This window comes from Lactuca serriola, chromosome 4 (assembly GCF_051521515.1).
Source record: "Lactuca serriola cultivar US96UC23 chromosome 4, Lser_US96UC23_V15, whole genome shotgun sequence".
Lineage (NCBI taxonomy): Eukaryota > Viridiplantae > Streptophyta > Magnoliopsida > Asterales > Asteraceae > Lactuca > Lactuca serriola.
In genome coordinates this window covers 2976133-2993881 of record NC_136411.1, presented here as the reverse complement: position 1 = coordinate 2993881, position 17749 = coordinate 2976133, and the positions used below count along the sequence as shown (strand labels likewise).

The 17749-nt window shown below is 35.3% G+C and overlaps 1 protein-coding gene and 1 long non-coding RNA gene across 2 annotated transcripts; one reads left to right on the top strand and one right to left on the bottom strand.

Moving 5' to 3' along the window:
* Positions 1 to 884: 884 nt before the first annotated feature.
* Positions 885 to 2824, top strand: LOC145100900 (uncharacterized). Its single transcript, XR_013705350.1, has 2 exons — positions 885 to 1819; positions 2492 to 2824. It is a non-coding gene; the product is annotated as an uncharacterized LOC145100900 (long non-coding RNA).
* Positions 2825 to 11365: 8541 nt separating this feature from the next.
* LOC145097716 (uncharacterized) lies at positions 11366 to 15312 on the bottom strand. The gene is made up of 4 exons (XM_079035354.1): positions 15290 to 15312; positions 11991 to 12084; positions 11787 to 11936; positions 11366 to 11653 (listed from the first exon to the last, which is right to left on the bottom strand). The coding sequence occupies exons 1-4, from the start codon at positions 15310 to 15312 to the stop codon at positions 11366 to 11368; spliced, it is 555 nt and encodes a 184-aa protein (XP_078891480.1).
* Between the last annotated feature and the right edge of the window lie 2437 nt (positions 15313 to 17749).

The following is a 17749-nucleotide window of genomic DNA, read 5'->3' as shown; positions in this document are numbered from 1 at the left end:
CAATATAGATCTTGCACACATGGGAGGATCAATCCATCCTAAGAATCGGCATCTGGAACCCTTCACGTAAAAAAAATAAACCCTAAACATGAGGGTGATTGTCCAAAATGAGGGTAAAATAGCAAAATCGAACACTTACCTTTTGAGGGCAGGAAAGAAACCTCCGACCAGGGTTTGTTGATGTCCAGGAGGTGCGAACTACCGCTTCCCTACCACAGAAACACATCACCATTTTACTTTTTGATCTCTAAGAAATTGTGAACACAGAGTAGGAAGACTATGAAGCTCGTGAAGTTGAAGATGGAAGAGTGATGTAGCTCTGCTTTAATTTTAAATAAGGTTGCAAAAAAGGTCCCTGTAAGTGGAAAGACGAAAATACCCCGGTCTTTATTGCATGTAACGGAGTATATGGACGGAAGTTAGTAGGAGGGACCAAAAACAATGGAAAAATCCAATTTTGGACCAGTGGTGCATCAAAGTATCGTTTTGGACCAAAGTCGCATAATTTTGCCAAACACAGGGACCATTTTTGCAATTTTGTCTTTTTCCTTTCACCACATTCATTTGAAACTCTCATTCTTTTGTCCTATAATGCCCATTTGCCATCTAACTCATTGTACGATGACAATTAATTTCTAATAGATAAATGACTTAAGTTTGAGTTAATAAGAATTTTTATATTTATATTAGTATTAAAATAGTAAAAAAAAGTATTAATAATAAAAATCATAACAAAAAATACAATAAAATGATAAAAAGTTACAAATAAATTTATCTTTTCATATAATTTCTAAAACAGATTATTGTTGTTTTCAAATATCACTTCTTTTGTCACTTTCAATACTAATCAGTTCGCTCATGCAGGTTAATTTTGTCATTCTTCATCCTACACTTTTTGCGCAATCGCACGCGCTATGACAGAATACGTCGTCATCGTCACCCAAAGGCCGATAAGGTTCCACGTAAGGCAACCCAAGTCGACACGGCTCCGACGCGCCATTATGTGCGTACACACACGCATGTATTAATCTCTTATCTTGCATTTGTTGTTCATCATTTTTTTATACATAAATGAAAATAAATGAATTGGCGTGTCGTTTGAAGCGATCTGATTATACGTGTCATAAATTGTTTTAAGAATTTCTTATGAGTTACGATCAAAATCGAACAAACAGATTGCAAAAGCCTCTGACGTTTGTATCTTCTGCGTTTTGATCGCTGATTGGACCAGAGAAGTTAGCCATCGTTGTTGAAATGATTTGGATGTCGAAATTTTGAGGAAAAAAAGGAAAATTCATCAAAACCTTTTTAGATTTTATCCGATTACCTCGATTGTAGCAAAACACAGAGTTTTGTTTTTGTTTTTAGGGGTATTTATCATTATTTGGTTGTTGTTGTTGGTTTTGGATAAGGAATATTATGGTTTTGGATCTAAACGATATGTCAAGGAGGGAGCATCGGCAAGATCAACAATCTAGGGTTTTCTACGAGCTATCGGCTTTAATTTTGAACATACTCCGGTATCCTCCGACGCCGATCCAATACTCTGATTCTGATGAAGTATCTACGTCTTCCCGAAGGCAGCCTCAACGGCATCCGTTAACGCAACTAACGCCGGCGGGGTTCGCATCGTTGCTATTGGGGATATCATTGTCGTTGATGTTGTGTGGATCGATAACGTTCTTCATAGGGTTCTTATTGATGCCTTGGGTGCTTGGCTTGGTTTTGGTGTTTTATGTTGTTGGGATTATTTCGACTCTAGCGATGCTCGGTCGCGCCATTTTTTTCCATACTTTTTCTCCTAAAAAAGGCGTTCCTGGTATGACATACAAATACAATTATTGCCTTTTCCATTAAACTTCAGAATCTCCATTTTTTTTATGTGCTATGATCAGTAAATTGAACTACAATCCTTACGTAACTATATGCTCATCGAGTCTTCAGAGTTGTTGAAATTTGAAATGATCTATCTCTGTATCACTGTATGTATATATCCTTCATGTCGAACATCTTCTAGAATTGAATGAGTGAAATAGTTTGAAGATTCGGTTCCATCATGCAAGACTTTGTAAATGATTAGCTTTTATATTATGGGTTTGATTCTCGATCAATTTATGTCATTAAGATCTTGAAACGAATTGTGGTATCAATAAGTTGTAAATATGTTGGCAAACAAGTTCTTTCCATGGAAAGTTGGGGAACTTTGGTGTAAAAGCTTATATATATCTACCTATTGGTTCTGACTATTCTTGTACTACTATTGGTTATCATTTTGTCGTTATTTGTTCATCTGATTTCCGTTTATGGGGGAATACTACTTTGTTATGCATATTGCCTTTTATTTTATGTTTTTGAACAAAATCCATGGAATTGGAAATTGTTAGATTGATGGTTTTATATATATATATATATATATATATATATATATATATATATATATATATATATATATATATATATATATATATATATATATATTTTACGTTTGCAGCGTGGAAACTGTTGTGAACAAAGGCTATAGACCATCGAGTTACACCAACAGCCGCTGCTTTCTTGATGCAGCACTCCGGAAGGGGTTATTAGTTATAAAGATAGAGATATATTACTGGAAACTGTGCATAAATGGATAACACGGACTTCTACTCTGTTTTAAAAATTTCAGCTAGAATTTAGTACAACACAAACACATGGAATGGAGGATTTCTGTTTCTTGAAAACAATGTTATTAGAGGTGACCTGGAAAACTAGTCGTTTTCTGGGTTATGTTGGGTTTGGGTGCCTATGATTTATGAAAACGTGTAATTTGTTACCTCATTCTTTTTAATATTTGTTTTTCTTGCATGATATAATTTAACAAAATACTATCACAATTTTCAGTCTTTCTACAAAATAATACTCCAACTTAGCAATGGTTCAGTTGCAATTTGCGAAAATGATTTTTTTAAAGAGAAAAAGACAATTAGTTATTTTTCATTAAATTGTTCGAAAATTTAACAAAAAATTAAGTAACAGTTAACATACCTGAAAATAAACCTAAAAAATAGGTCAAATGGGTGCGAAATGGACTCTAATGTCGACCTCTTTAAACAATTTTCTTTTTTATTATCTATCTTATAACTCGGCAGCCTCATTTAAACTTGGGATGAACATATTGTTAACCTAATAATATTTTGGGCTTTATTTTGTATTGGGTTTTATGATTGGGCCTTTTCGCTAAGAAACCCTAATTAGCTTGTCTATATATTATGTCTTTCCTTTTCATTGTATTCGTACTTCTCTTTGATAATAATATGAAACCCTAGCCGTTATATGTATTTCATTTGTTAGTTTTCATGGTATCAAAGCTCAGTTGATTATCTGTAGTTTTTCGCTTTTTTTTTGGGGCGGCGAGTACTGTTCATCGGAGTTACTGTTCATCGGAGTACTGTTCACTGATTACTGTTCATCGACACTGTTCACCGAACGACTTCTGTTCACGGTTACTATTCATCGAAACTATTCACAGTTACTATTCATCGGAACTATTCACGTGTACTGTTCATTGTCACCATTTGCAATTTTGGGGTATGCCTTTTTTGCTCGTTTCTGTATTTGGTTTGGTTTGATTTGTTCGTTTGTCGGGTTTGAGGGTTTCGTTTTCGTCTAGCTTTGTTGATTTTGAGATCTTGATCATTTTTTGCTACTACTCGTATTTACTATTTGACTGATATTGAAATATGGCCCCAAGAGATGATTCTCTTCAGTCCATTAGTATTCAACTTGATGGCAAAAACTATGCCTATTGGAGTTATGTTATGAAAAATTTCTTGCGGGACAAGACTATGTGGGGGATTGTTACAGGTGACAAGAAGAAACCAACAAACGAGAAGGCCGCTAATTATGAAACCTTACTGGATTCATGGGAGACTGATAACTCCAAGATCATTACTTGGATTAATAATTCTGTCATCCAGTCTATTGGTACTCAGTTGGCGAAGTATGACACGACAAAGGAGGTTTGGGATCACTTGGCTCGGTTGTATACTCAGTCTAACTTTGCAAAGCAGTATCAGTTAGAGTTTGATATTCGAGCCCTCCAACAGAGCAATCTTAGTGTTCAGGAATTTTATGCAGCTATGTCGGATTTGTGGGATCAGTTAGCTCTTACAGAACCTGATGTGTTGAAGGCTTTTAAGCCTTATATTGATAGAAGGGAAGAGCAACGTTTGGTTCAGTTCCTGATGACATTACGTTCAGATTTTGAAGGTCTGCGTGGATCAATCTTGCATCATACACCTCTTCCCACTGTTGATTCGGTTGTTCACGAGTTGATTGCTGAAGAAACTCGTATCAAGTCCCATGCTGACAAAGCTCCCAAGACAGCCACTCCTGCTGTCTTTGCTGTTTCACAACGACCCCAATCTTCAAACCAAAATCGTCCCAGAGTTGCATTTGATGAGTGTGCTTTCTGTAAGAAGAAAAACCATTGGAAGGCAAATTGTCCTTTACTGACAAGCAAGGGAAATCAACAGCAACAACAAACAAGATCACCAGCACACTCTCAGTCTTCACAGCAGAACAAGTCTTCTGGACAGTCACGTCCCTCTTTTTCATCTTTTAGGCCAGCACAGTACGCTGCTGCTACACCTTCAGTTGAGAATGAAACAGATTTCACACCACCATCAGCCTTGGATCCACAGATTGTTGAGCAGTTCAGACAGTTCTTAGCTACCAATCCAACTGCCATGTCAGCTTCCATGTCTCATTCAGGTCTGTCTTCATCCAACACGTCAAGTATTCCTTCATCCTTGTGGATATTGGATTCTGGTGCATCTCATCACATGTCACCACATTTTTCATCTTTTGCTTCATTATCTTCTCGTACACCTGTCTCTGTTATGTCTGCTAGTGCTACACCCATGTCAGTAGAGGGTGTTGGTTCTATTGTCACTCCTTATATATCTTTAACAGATGTGTATTACATTCCTACACTTGCTTTGAATCTTGCATCGGTCAGTCAGTTGTGTAAATCTGGTTGTTGGGTCTTCTTTTCTGATTCATTCTGCTATGTACAAGACATTCGGTCTCGGAGGGTGATTGGGATAGGCCGTAGACTCAGGGAGCTTTATGTCTTGGAGCAGCTACATGTTGTTGATGTTGCTGCATCTAGTGTCGATTTGTCGTCTTTTTGTTTAAACTCTTCATCGTCTCCTTTTTATCTTTGGCATTCTCGTTTGGGACATGTTTCAGCGTCTCGTTTACAATTTTTGGTTTCCACTGGTGTGTTAGGCTCTTTGAAATTTGATGATATTTCTGATTGTTGTGGTTGTAAACTGGGAAAATTTTCTGCTTTACCGTTTAATAAAAGTGTCACTCGTTCTGTTGCTCCCTTTGATATTGTGCATTCTGATGTGTGGGGTCCCTCTCCGATAACCTCCAAGTCAGGAGCTAACTATTATGTTTCATTCATTGATGATTACACTCGTTATACGTGGGTTTATTTTATGAAGCGCAGGTCTGACTTTTTCACCATATATAGTGAATTCAGAGCTATTGTCAAGACTCAACACTCTGCTGTCATAAAATGTTTTCGGTGTGATCTGGGAGGAGAATTTACCTCCAATGATTTTAAACAATTATTGACATCTGATGGCACTATACATCAATCATCTTGTACAGACACTCCTCAGCAGAATGGTGTTGCAGAAAGAAAACATCGACATCTCCTAGAAACTGCTAGATCCTTACTACTCTCTGCTCAAGTTCCCAATATGTTTTGGGGAGAAGCTGTTCATACCGCTACTTATGTTATTAATTGCATTCCTACTGCGTACACTTCGGGGAAGTCTCCTTATGAAATGTTGTTTGGACAACTCCCAGATTATTCTTCATTATGAGTGTTTGGGTGTACATGTTTTGTCTTGAAGCCTCATGTAGAGAGAGATAAGTTGTCTTCAAAATCATCTCTTTGTGTTTTTCTGCGATATGGTATTGGTCAGAAAGGTTATCAGTTCTATGATCCTTCAAACCAGAAACTGTATGTATCTCGCAATGTCACCTTTTTGGAGCATATTCCATTCTATAGCATTCCTGTTTAGTCACATGATGCAACCCGAGAGGTGCTCTGTACTATTGATCCGTTTAGCATTGACATTGATGATCCACCACATGTCACTGATCCACCACTTGCTGCTGATCCACCACATGTGGCTGATCCAGCACCTATCGTTGATCCTCTGCCTACAAATCATCAAGACCCCCCTCCATCGAGACCTTATCGTAATAAGAAGTCCACAAAGCTTCCTGAATTTGTCTATTCCTCTTACTCACCGGCTTTTTCCTCTTTTATTGCTAATGTACATCGTCTCTCTGAGCCAACATCCTATAAAGAGGCCATTTCTGATCCCCTTTGGCAGACCGCTATGGCTGAGGAACTTGCAGCTCTTTATCAGGCTCATACATGGGATCTGGTTCCGCTTCCACCTAGAAAACACACGATTGGTTTTCGTTGGGTTTATAAAATCAAAACAAAGTCTGATGGATCCGTTGAGCGTTATAAATCCAGACTTGTTGCGAAAGGGTACGCGCAAAAGTATGGTATGGATTATGAGGAGACGTTTGCTCCTGTTGCAAAAATGACGACTGTTCGCACCTTGATTGTAGTTTCTTCCATTCGTCAATGGAAGATTTATCAAATGGATGTCAAGAATGCTTTCTTGAATGGCGATCTTCATGAAGAAGTATACATGTCTCCTCCCCCTGGTATTGCTCACCGACCAGGTGAAGTTTGTCGACTTCGGAAGGCTCTATATGGCCTCAAACAAGCCCCTCGTGCTTGGTTTGAGAAATTTTCTATGGTGATTACTTCTCTTGGTTTTCAACCAAGTAACCATGATTCGGCTCTATTTATTCGATGTACGAATGCAGGGCGGATTATTCTTTCCTTGTATGTCGATGACATGATTATTACTGGTGATGATCATGATGGTATAGAGTCTTTAAAGCATGATTTGGCTCACCATTTTGCTATGAAAGACTTGGGATTACTTCGTTATTTCTTGGGGATTGAAGTTGCTCAATCTCCAAAGGGTTATCTTTTATCTCAAACGAAGTATATTTCAGATTTGTTTGAACGTGCACGACTCACGGATAATCGAATAGTTGATACGCCTATAGAGAGTAATGCAAAGTACTCTCCAACTGATGGTGTCCCATTATCAGATCCAAGTCTTTATCGTACCATTGTTGGGAGTTTGGTTTACCTGACTGTCACTAGACCGGATATTGCTCACGCAGTTCATGTGGTTAGCCAGTTTGTCACTGCTCCTACTACTGTTCATTGGGGAGCTGTTCTTCGTATTTTGAGATATTTACGTGGTACTCAGTTCCGCACTCTTATGTTTCCTTCTTCATCCTCTCTTGAGTTACGTGCCTGTAGTGATGCAAATTGGGATAGTGATATTTATGATCGTAAGTCCACTACTGGGTATTGTGTTTTTCTTGGAGATTCATTGATATCATGGAAAAGCAAGAAACAAGATGTTGTTTCTCGATCTTCTATAGAATCTGAGTATCGAGCCATGGGTATCGCCACTTGTGAGATTGTTTGGTTGAGATGGCTTCTTGTAGATATGGGCGTTCACATCTCTCAGCCTACCCCTTTGTATTGTGATAACGAGAGTTCGATAATGATTGCCAAGAATTCAGTGTTTCATGAGCGTACAAAGCACATTGAGATTGACTGTCATTTCACACGTCCTCATCTCCAGAAGGGCACTATCTCCCTTCCTTATGTTCCTTCCTCTTTGCAGATTGCTGATATTCTTACGAAGCCGTTGACTGCTCCTCGATTCCATTTTCTGTCTAACAAACTCTCAATGTTTATTGCTGTTGCATTGTGAGTTTGAAGGAGGATGTTAACCTAATAATATTTTGGGCTTTATTTTGTATTGGGTTTTATGATTGGGCCTTTTCGCTAGGAAACTCTAATTAGCTTGTTTATATATTATGTCTTTCCTTTTCATTATATTCGTACTTCTCTTTGATAATAATATGAAACCCTAGCCGTTATATGTATTTCATTTGTTAGTTTTCACATATGATCTATTAGCAAAAAATTAGGATCGATTTCTGATCGAACCGGAAATACATCTAATTGGGCCGGTTTTTGGGTTTTAATTTTCACATAAATTGGTTTTTGGGTTTGTACTGGACCTTACTTGGAATATGTGTTTTTATCCCAACAGAAACGTAGACGAAACTTTTTTTTGATCGACCTACATCAACTAATTCTTGCACTCCCTTCACTTTGTCAAAAACTTTTTGTGTTCGACTCTCTCTCCCGTTTGATCGTAGATTACGAATATACAAAAAAAACACCTACTAATCTCCTACTCTCTATTATTAACTACATATTATCCTCTTAAACCCTCTTTATTATAAATTGTTGTATATTTAAAATTGAATATTAAATAAGCTATTTTACAAGTTATTGATTGTCGTATTTTGTAGTAGTTATTATATATATATATATATATATATATATATATATATATATATATATATATATATATATATATATATAAAAGAACTATTGTTTTTAAATAAATACAAATTTAACATTCAAGGAAAATTTTATTTTGTAGTAGTATGATTAAAAAAATCATTATTAGTTTTGATTAGAAAATCTAGCTACTAATTCACTGTATTTTGGACACGGTATTGTTGGGCAAAAGAAATACAACAAATGGAATATATGAATCATACAATCCAATAGGTTATATAGTCTAACAAATATTTAGTAGTCCAACAAGTTATATAAAGTCTAACAAACAAATGGAATATATGAATCATACAGTCCAATAAGTTATATAGTCAAACAAATATTTAGTAGTCAAACAAGTTATATAAAGTCTAACAGATGCTACAATTTGGTCCAAAAACCGAAACTCGGTTTGGGACCCAAAACCTGGACTGACACACTCTAAAACAGTCCCTTTTCAATCAAGGATTAGTTAATGTATAAGACAAAATCATAGTTACGGTCAAATAAAGTTAAAAATAATCCTCATGAAATATTAATATTACATAAATTGTTTCCATAATAGTAAAATAAGAGAAATAGTCCATATAATACTAAAATTACGTAGATAGTCCTTATATGAGACGGCCATAATTTTTCTAGCGTAATAGTAATGAAATTATAAAAACAGTCTTTAGAGAGGATTGCAAAAATGATGTCTAGAATATGAGATTAATTTACATATCCCATGGGAACGCAAGTCGTGAGGGAATACATCTTAGACCTCGTTTGATAGTTGCTGATTGAGAAAGTGCTGACTGAGAAAGGTCTGTCTGGGTAAGAAATTCTGATTGGCTAAGAAATCCTGTTGTTTGATTGTACATCTGACTGAATGTGCTGAGTGATGAAAAATGACCATTTTACCCTGCTGTTATATATATTGATGGATTAAATTGTTGAATAATTATTAAAACATACATATTGTCATACAAAATCTAAATTACACACAAATAAAAAATGTCATACAAAATGTAAATTAAACATAAATAATTTAATATCCAAATAAAAACATAATGAAATTTAAAATAACATAATTTAATATAAAGTAGGTGAAAGTAGTCGATTTGCAATCTGATCACGCAAAACACGCATATATTCAACGGCTTCTGGACCCCATTCTATGTCTTGTATGTTTTCTCTATCAATTCCCCCACCTTGAACGTCAGGAGTAACCATAGTGTCCTCCTCAAAATTTCTAAACAAGTCATCTTCTATATTGTATTTCCTTATAAAATTATGGACCGCGACACAAGCAATGACTATGTCTCTTTGCACTGTAAAAGGATAAGGAGCCATTTGTTTTAAGATTGGGAATCTCGCCTTCAATACACCATAAGCACGCTCAATAACATTTCTAAGTTGTGCATAAGCATAATTGAACCTTTCTTCTCTAGTTAAAGGTCTACCTCTTCGAAAATCGGCTAACCAATACCTAGTATTGCGGTATGGAGCCATAAACCCACGGGTGTTTGTATATGCGGCATCACAAAAGTAATATTTATCTGCAAAAGAATGTGACACATTATATAATGACACGTATTATATAAAGAAGATAGATAATAAAAATTATATAAAGATTACAAACCTGGTGGAGGAAATGGAAATCCAGAAGTCGAATTGAATGCAACTTCTTTCAAAACTCTTGAATCATATGCTATACCCTCCCATCCAGCCCAAACAAAGGTGAATATCATATCAAAATCACAAATTCCTATTACATTTTGAAAACATTCTCCTTTTCCTCTTCCTCTATAACGAGTTTGTTGATCAACAGGTACAACTGCATGTACAAGAGTTCCATCTAATGCACCAATTGCTCCGGAAAAAATATTTTTTAACCGTCTATGTCGTTCCGAGTTATGTCTTGTTGGGTTAGGAGTTGTTGGTACTATAATTTCTTTTGCAAAACACATCATTGCTGTTAGGACCTCGTGAAAACATTGATGAATCGTTTGTGTGGAATGATGAAATCTTCCCTTAACCGCGCGAAAACGTTCATTATGTCCTATAACATGTAAGAAGATAGCCATCTTCTCTTCAATGCTTATTGTCCTACTAGATTGCAACCAATTTTTTAGGGTAAAATGATTGCATAATAATGCAAATGCCTCTTGTGTAAGACGCATCATATCGAAACATTGTGTAGGGTCTCCGTACATCAAATCTTGTGTATATGCATACCCTCTTGAATCGTTATCTCTAATTCTATGAATTCTGATTAGTCTGCGCCGGTTTGACCTCAACCAATAAAACACAAGTAAAAGAAAAGCTACAACTTCACCATCAGAAACCATACTTGATCTGTTACAAACAATTAGGTAACATGTTAAAGTAAAAAAAAAATGCACCAAAAAAATGAGTAAACAACATCAAAAGTAACAAAAGTCATATAACAAAATACTAGTAAACCAAAAAGTCATCAAACATAGGATCCAAAAAACTAGTAAACATCATCCAAAAATGTCATCAAACATAGGATCCAGAAAACTAGTAAACATCATAAAAAAAAAAACTAGTATCCAAACTTTTCTACCCGCACCTATCAAAGGTAACCATACTTCCTACCCGCACCCATCACCCACGACTCACAACTACTATGCGAAAGTCGTAACCAAACTTTTCGAACATCAGCACTTTCACCAAATAGCAAAAGAGCGGTCTTGTGTCTTTCATCTTCTTCTCCCCATTCCATTTTGTTCAATTTCTCCATACACGCATCAACATCCTTATCCATTTCACTTTTTTCAATTCTTTCATTTTTTTCCACTAACGACCTTGCAAGCTTGACAATCTCCTCTTCAACTTCTAATGCCCTTGCATCTCTTTTTTTCCACCAACTCTTTTGTTTCCACCAACTTCCTTATTTTTTGAACGCCCCGAAGATTCTTCACTTGCACCTACGTGTTGTGTTGAGGTTTCCATTGGAACATCATCATCAAAATCATGGGGACTAAACTCTTCTACAGGACGAGGGAGTGTAGAAGATGGCCCCCAACTTTGAAATCCGGTTGACGTCGACCCTTCAAACAGATGGGTGCACAGATCAGGGAACAATAGGGGTTTAGTTTTCAATGACAACACGAACTTGTTCAACTGTTTACAATTTTTATAAATATTAGTATATGTTATAAAAATAATCATAATAGTATTGATTAAAAAAATAAATTTAATCAAATAGTATATGTTATAAAAATAATCATAATAGTATTGATTAAAAAAATATTACCTTCCCCTCCTCTTTCCATTGTTCATCGGTCAAATTAAATTTATTTTTTATAGGATCATATATATTGCCAGTTTTGTTTTTGAGTTTCACCCAAGCAACATACTTTGATTTGTAGTAGTCAAAGTGGTTTCTCATTTGCTTCTGATCAGCCTATTTACCGTGTTCGTTTATCAATTTTTCGCGTATTGTCTTCCATGAACTTGCCTTAAGCCCAGAACCCTCACGACCATTAGTGGTTAGTTCATGGATACATGCATCAAGAAAAGTTTTGTCCTCACTCTCGTTCCAAACCAACATCCTAAAACATTAATATTTAAAGTAATTTATCATAGTTTTTATCAAGTTAAAGAACAATTTTAAACATAAAACAATTTTCAACTAAGGAAGTTAACATCATCCTAAATTATGATTTGATAACTTATACACAAAACATCAATATTCAAGCTAACAATTTCACAAAAGATAACAACCTAACAATTAAGGTCAACAATATCAAAGCTATAAAATTAGAAAAAAAAAAAACAGCCCAATTTTTGATTTACAAACCTACTTGTATTTTCCAATTCACATTCAATTTCAATTCACAAGCTATAAAATCAAAATTCAGAAAAAAAAAAACTTCCAATTCACTTTCAGTTTCAATTCATAAGCTATAAAATATGAACCGGAGAAACAAACTTCTAATGTGAATTGGAGAAAAAAACTTCAAATTCAGAAAAAAAAAAAAAAAAAAAAAAAAAAAAACAACTAACAATTCACATTCAATTTTAGAATTCATAACATTAGAAAAAAAAAAACTTCAATTTTCAGTTCTTATACACAAAGAACTACAAAACAAAACATAAACAAACTTCCAATTCACATATAATTTCGAAATTCATTATATTAGAACAAACAATTTCAGATTTCTAACAAACAATTTCATAATATGAACATACAGCTTATCATATGAACATACAAAAAAAAAACAGTCTAATTTTTGATTTACAAACAATTTCAGATTTCTTGTACACAAAGAACTACAAAAAAGAACAAAAAAAAGCTTATCATGTGAACATACAGCTTAAGAATTCATAATATTCTAACAAATACTAATTTGATTTCATAAAGAACTACAAATTTCATACCATCAAAGCATAAATGATATCTGATTTTGAAAATTATTAACAGAAAAATCATGTAACCTGTGTGACGGATCGAGAAGGCGTCACTGATGGCGGTGGCGGAGGTCCGGCGATCCAGCGGCGGAGGTCCGATCCGACTGTTTGGCGTTTGTTGTGGAGTTGTTCCTGGCGGCTGGTGTGCTTTTAGGTAACTGGAAGGGAAGCGACGGGGGACGAGACCTAATAACGACGCAGGGCAAGATAAGGGCAATATTGTCTAATTTCCAGTCAGCAACTATTTGAGGCCTGAGCCAGAAAGCGATTTGGGTCAGCAATCTTACCGAGAAAGCTAAAATCAAACACCAAAAGGTCTGACCGAGTCAGCCCATTTTGCTGACTCGACCCAGTCAGACATTTATCAAACAAGGCCTTACTCTATATCAAGATTAGATTAGTGAGCATACTTTGTCAATATAACGATGTAAGTGCCAATAACGATTTATAGCTACAATTTTGTATGCATTTTACACGAATCGATCAATAAAAGTAAAGATCATGCTTCACAAACTAGTTGATAAGTTAGTTGGTAGCTGATAAACTAGTTTATGAATATATTTAAAAAAGTCTTAAAACTGTTTTGTAACATACAAATTTTTACCTTAAATTTTTTATTTTTAATATAGAAAAACTTTCAATAATATAAAAACCAAGTCAATAAAGTCTTAGGTGTATCAAGTACAATCATCCCAAATTAGAGTATCAAAATATGGAAATCATAAAAGCATGCAAGCCGAAGTGTACAGTCAAGCATTCACCTTCTCGCAATCATACAAAGTACCTAAAACATAATTAATCCACAACTGTAAGAACAAAATTTAGTGAGTTTCCCAAAATATTCATACAACACAACATAATAACAACTATAGGTTATCAGCAACCCTAGTAGGCTAATAACACGCTCTGTGGATTATCAACATGTTTCAGGGGTTATCAGCAACCTTGAGGATTTTCAGCAATCTCAAGGATTTCCAGCAATCCAAAAAATATCAGCAATTCAATTCACACATAACAATAATCAACAATTAAGACCCAGTTGGTCAACATACATAACTACCACATAGGTATATAATGATAAGACTCACCTCGCGGATAGTATCTAGACACAACAACTCAGACATAGAGTAGATAGGTACAACAAGATACCTAACAACAATAAAGAGGTACCTTTTCAGTCTATACTTTAAAACCTAATTTGACAAAAAGTCAGCCATGGTCAAAAGTCAGCGATAAAGCCTCAGTTAACCTACACTCAACGTACATGCTGCTCTACCCTTATCGTAGAGCTCCAGATGGAGACATGACAAAACTACGCTACACTCAGCGTAAAGGAATTTATGTTCATCGTAGCAGTCTGATTGTCAAAAATTCCATTAAGCTGTTAATACATAAAGTTAGCTCCTCAAACTTTTAGATATGAACCAAATAAACGTCCTAATGGATAAAGTCTCTTACTTTATCCATTTTCATGCCAACAAAAAGCAATAAAATCAAACCTGAAGTCCACGAAGTACTCTAATGCTCAATATATCATGCACATATTGATCCTAAAAGACTGATATCAAGGGACATATCCTATGGATCATTATCATCAATAGGTAGACAATACTGCTTAGGAGATTCCTATATCAATATATGACCATAAGGCAACCTTGGGGGGATAGAGTACATTAAATGAACGGATAGTTCATAAACACCTACAGGTTGCGAGCCTGCCAGTGTTTCCACTGGATGGACTAGAATAGTTTATGACCGACATCTATACTCTTCTAGATGAATGGTTCATCAATAGTCAAGTCCTCTCATAATCATCTCATCATTTTCATCACCCATCTCCACCCTATAAATTTTATATAAATGTATAAGAAAATACATATATGATTAAAGTAAGTAAAAATCATATAAATTATCGAACACAAATATCAAGTAATTCAGGTAATAGGAACTTATATCATTTAATCATCTAGATACTTTATATCTATGTGTAAGCAGAGAGTAACTATACGCTCGCTTGTTAATGTGGATGACTCGAAAGTTAGGCAGTGCTTCGCTTCAGCACTTAGCCTTTCCTTTGACGTGACCTAGGTTCAATTATCAATAAGTCCTAGTTTATTATTTCTTATGATTAATTAATAGTCTAGATTTCTCACAATCTTAATATCTATATCAAGATCTATTAGTTAAGGAACAACCAGGTAAGATCATATCGGAGGTAGGGTCCATTTGTATACAAAGTATACTATTTGGAAATTCCACTTTAAACACCTCACTAAATCTTTCCTAGACATCACCTTCGTAAGTAGATCAATTAGTACAATGACTTGGAATCACTGACTGTCATACCCAATATCCACATCAAGATCCATTAGTTAAGGAACAACCAGGTAAGATCATATCAGAGGTATGATCAATTTGGTATATGTCACACCCCAAAACCATGAATGGCGGAAACATTCTGGGGCGGAGGACGTCATGTATAGTATCACAACAATGAATAGTAGTAAACAAGCAACAACATCATCCATTGCATTAATAATATAATTTCATACATGTGTGTTCTGTCAAAGTTATAGACACCAAAAATATACATATCAAAATAAAAGATGAGTCTTAAATGAACTCCATCTTGTCAAAAGCATGGCACCTGTACCTATCTAGTGGTGACCTGAGAATACAAGTTATTTTGAAAGCGAGTATCAGCTTTAAAGCTGGTGAGATCATAAGTATATTAGTGTCTTAGTTTGTATGAAAGCGTTTGTAAGATGTTTGTAAGATGTAATGTATAAGTTTTGTAAAGTTTGTGTTTGTTTGAACTATCCTAGAAAACCCTATGTTTCCTACTAAGAGTAGCCTTCTACCAAGGCATCTAGTAACTGTGTGTGTCTCTTGTAAGAGTGTGTATTTTCCTAAATCCGACAATCATTAACCAAAAATATAGTTTTTACATTACCGTGCATCATGTGAATGTTCACGAAGTGAATGTAATGGGATAAATATTATAGTATTGTAGTGTTGTATTAAGTAACTACTGATGTACTAACTACCTTAAACCAATTGTTATTTAAAGTACAAAGTGATCGGCCTGTACCCTGCTACCGACTCAATAGTAAAACAACGATGTAAGACGCCGTAAGAAATGACATTTGGCACCCGTAGACTTGCAAGTCCCACTGTAGCGAGCAGCAAGGTGTAGGATAGTCAATCTAGTACAGATCTATACGCAAACTCATACGCTCCCCAATTAAGGAGATTCTGGATATAAAAACTGTCATGGCAGGTAGTACCATGACCCGTTTAATGGATCACATAACTGAATGTAATGTATATGTAATGTATGTGCTAGCTGTATTGTGTGTTCTTCCTCTGTCTAGCATGTATGTTTGTTTCTCATCACTATGTATTATATTTGTTTCTCCTCATTATGTATTATGTTTGTTTCTCGTCACTATGTATTATGTTTGTTTCTCGTCACTATGTATTATGTTTGTTTCTCATCACTATGTATTATGACTCATGTATGCACTGACTCTTTGTATGATTCATTGTTCTTGTATTAGTATTAGTAAAACCCTAAGCTACGCCTATTGTAGTTTACTAGTAATATAACTTGTACATATGAACATGGAAGTATACCCTTGCTACCCAAGGGTATTGATTTTACTAGAAGTACCCTTTTCTGACTATATATGTACACATGATATATAACTAATATTTAAACGACCTTCGAACGAACACCCGATACCCCACCAGACCACATCTCAACGGCGAAAAGGAAATAAGGCGGGCGACCTTCCTAAGCCTTTTAAACATTGCTTATATAACTATACATACATGGACATGCAATTGATAATAAGTATAACAGAGTTTAAGTAAATGTATTTGATAAGTAAAAGAGTTTGTAAAACAGTTGAAGCAAAACAGTTTGATAAACAGTTTGAACAGTAAGAAAATCATTGGTTTTGTAGTTATTAATCACATGTGATTGATGTAATAATTATAAGTATTCAACTTGTATTCCCCCCCCCCCCACATAAAAGCATTTAAAACATTTAAAATTATTTCAAAGGTTAGTTAAAGGGGTATGAACTCACTTGCAGTGAGTGGATTGGATTGAAGTGTCGGATACGGTGCTATGTGACAAATGGAGACTTGTACACACGCACGGGCCTAGTTATCATATAATGAACATATATATAACTAATTAGCCAATTTATAACTAATAAATTAAGTTGGGACACTCTAGAACATGAAAACACTTTGTTTTAAGTGTTAAAGATCACAAGGGTTGCATCCAAGTGTTTGTAGGGCAAAGCTAGAGTGTTTGGAGTTCAAGGGTAAACTCCTTTGGAGTTTACGGTTTTAATGACCATTACCCATGGAGTTTACGGCAGTAAAATCAAGGGTTTACGGTCGTAAACTCTACACTTTATGACCATATGTTGTTTTGAGGTTTTACAAGTCCTTTGAAGCATTTCTACTTGGTGGTTAGGCCTTTGGAAAGGATTAGGGCAATAAAACACTCCTTTGAGGAGTTTACGGCCTCATGGTCATTTCCCTTTTGGTTTATTACCGTAAAACCATATGGAAAATGGTATTTCCATGTTTTCAAGTCCTTAACTCATCAAGGTAATTGTCTAGGTTAGTTTTTAGGCCTAAAGAAGGAATATGGCCCAAATAAACTCACTTTAGGGTGTTTATGGTTTTGGGAGATCCCCAAACCATAAACACATAGAAATGGTGGACTTTGGTGTTTTTCAAGGCTTAAACACATCAAGGGAAGGTTTAAACACATCAAGGGAAGGT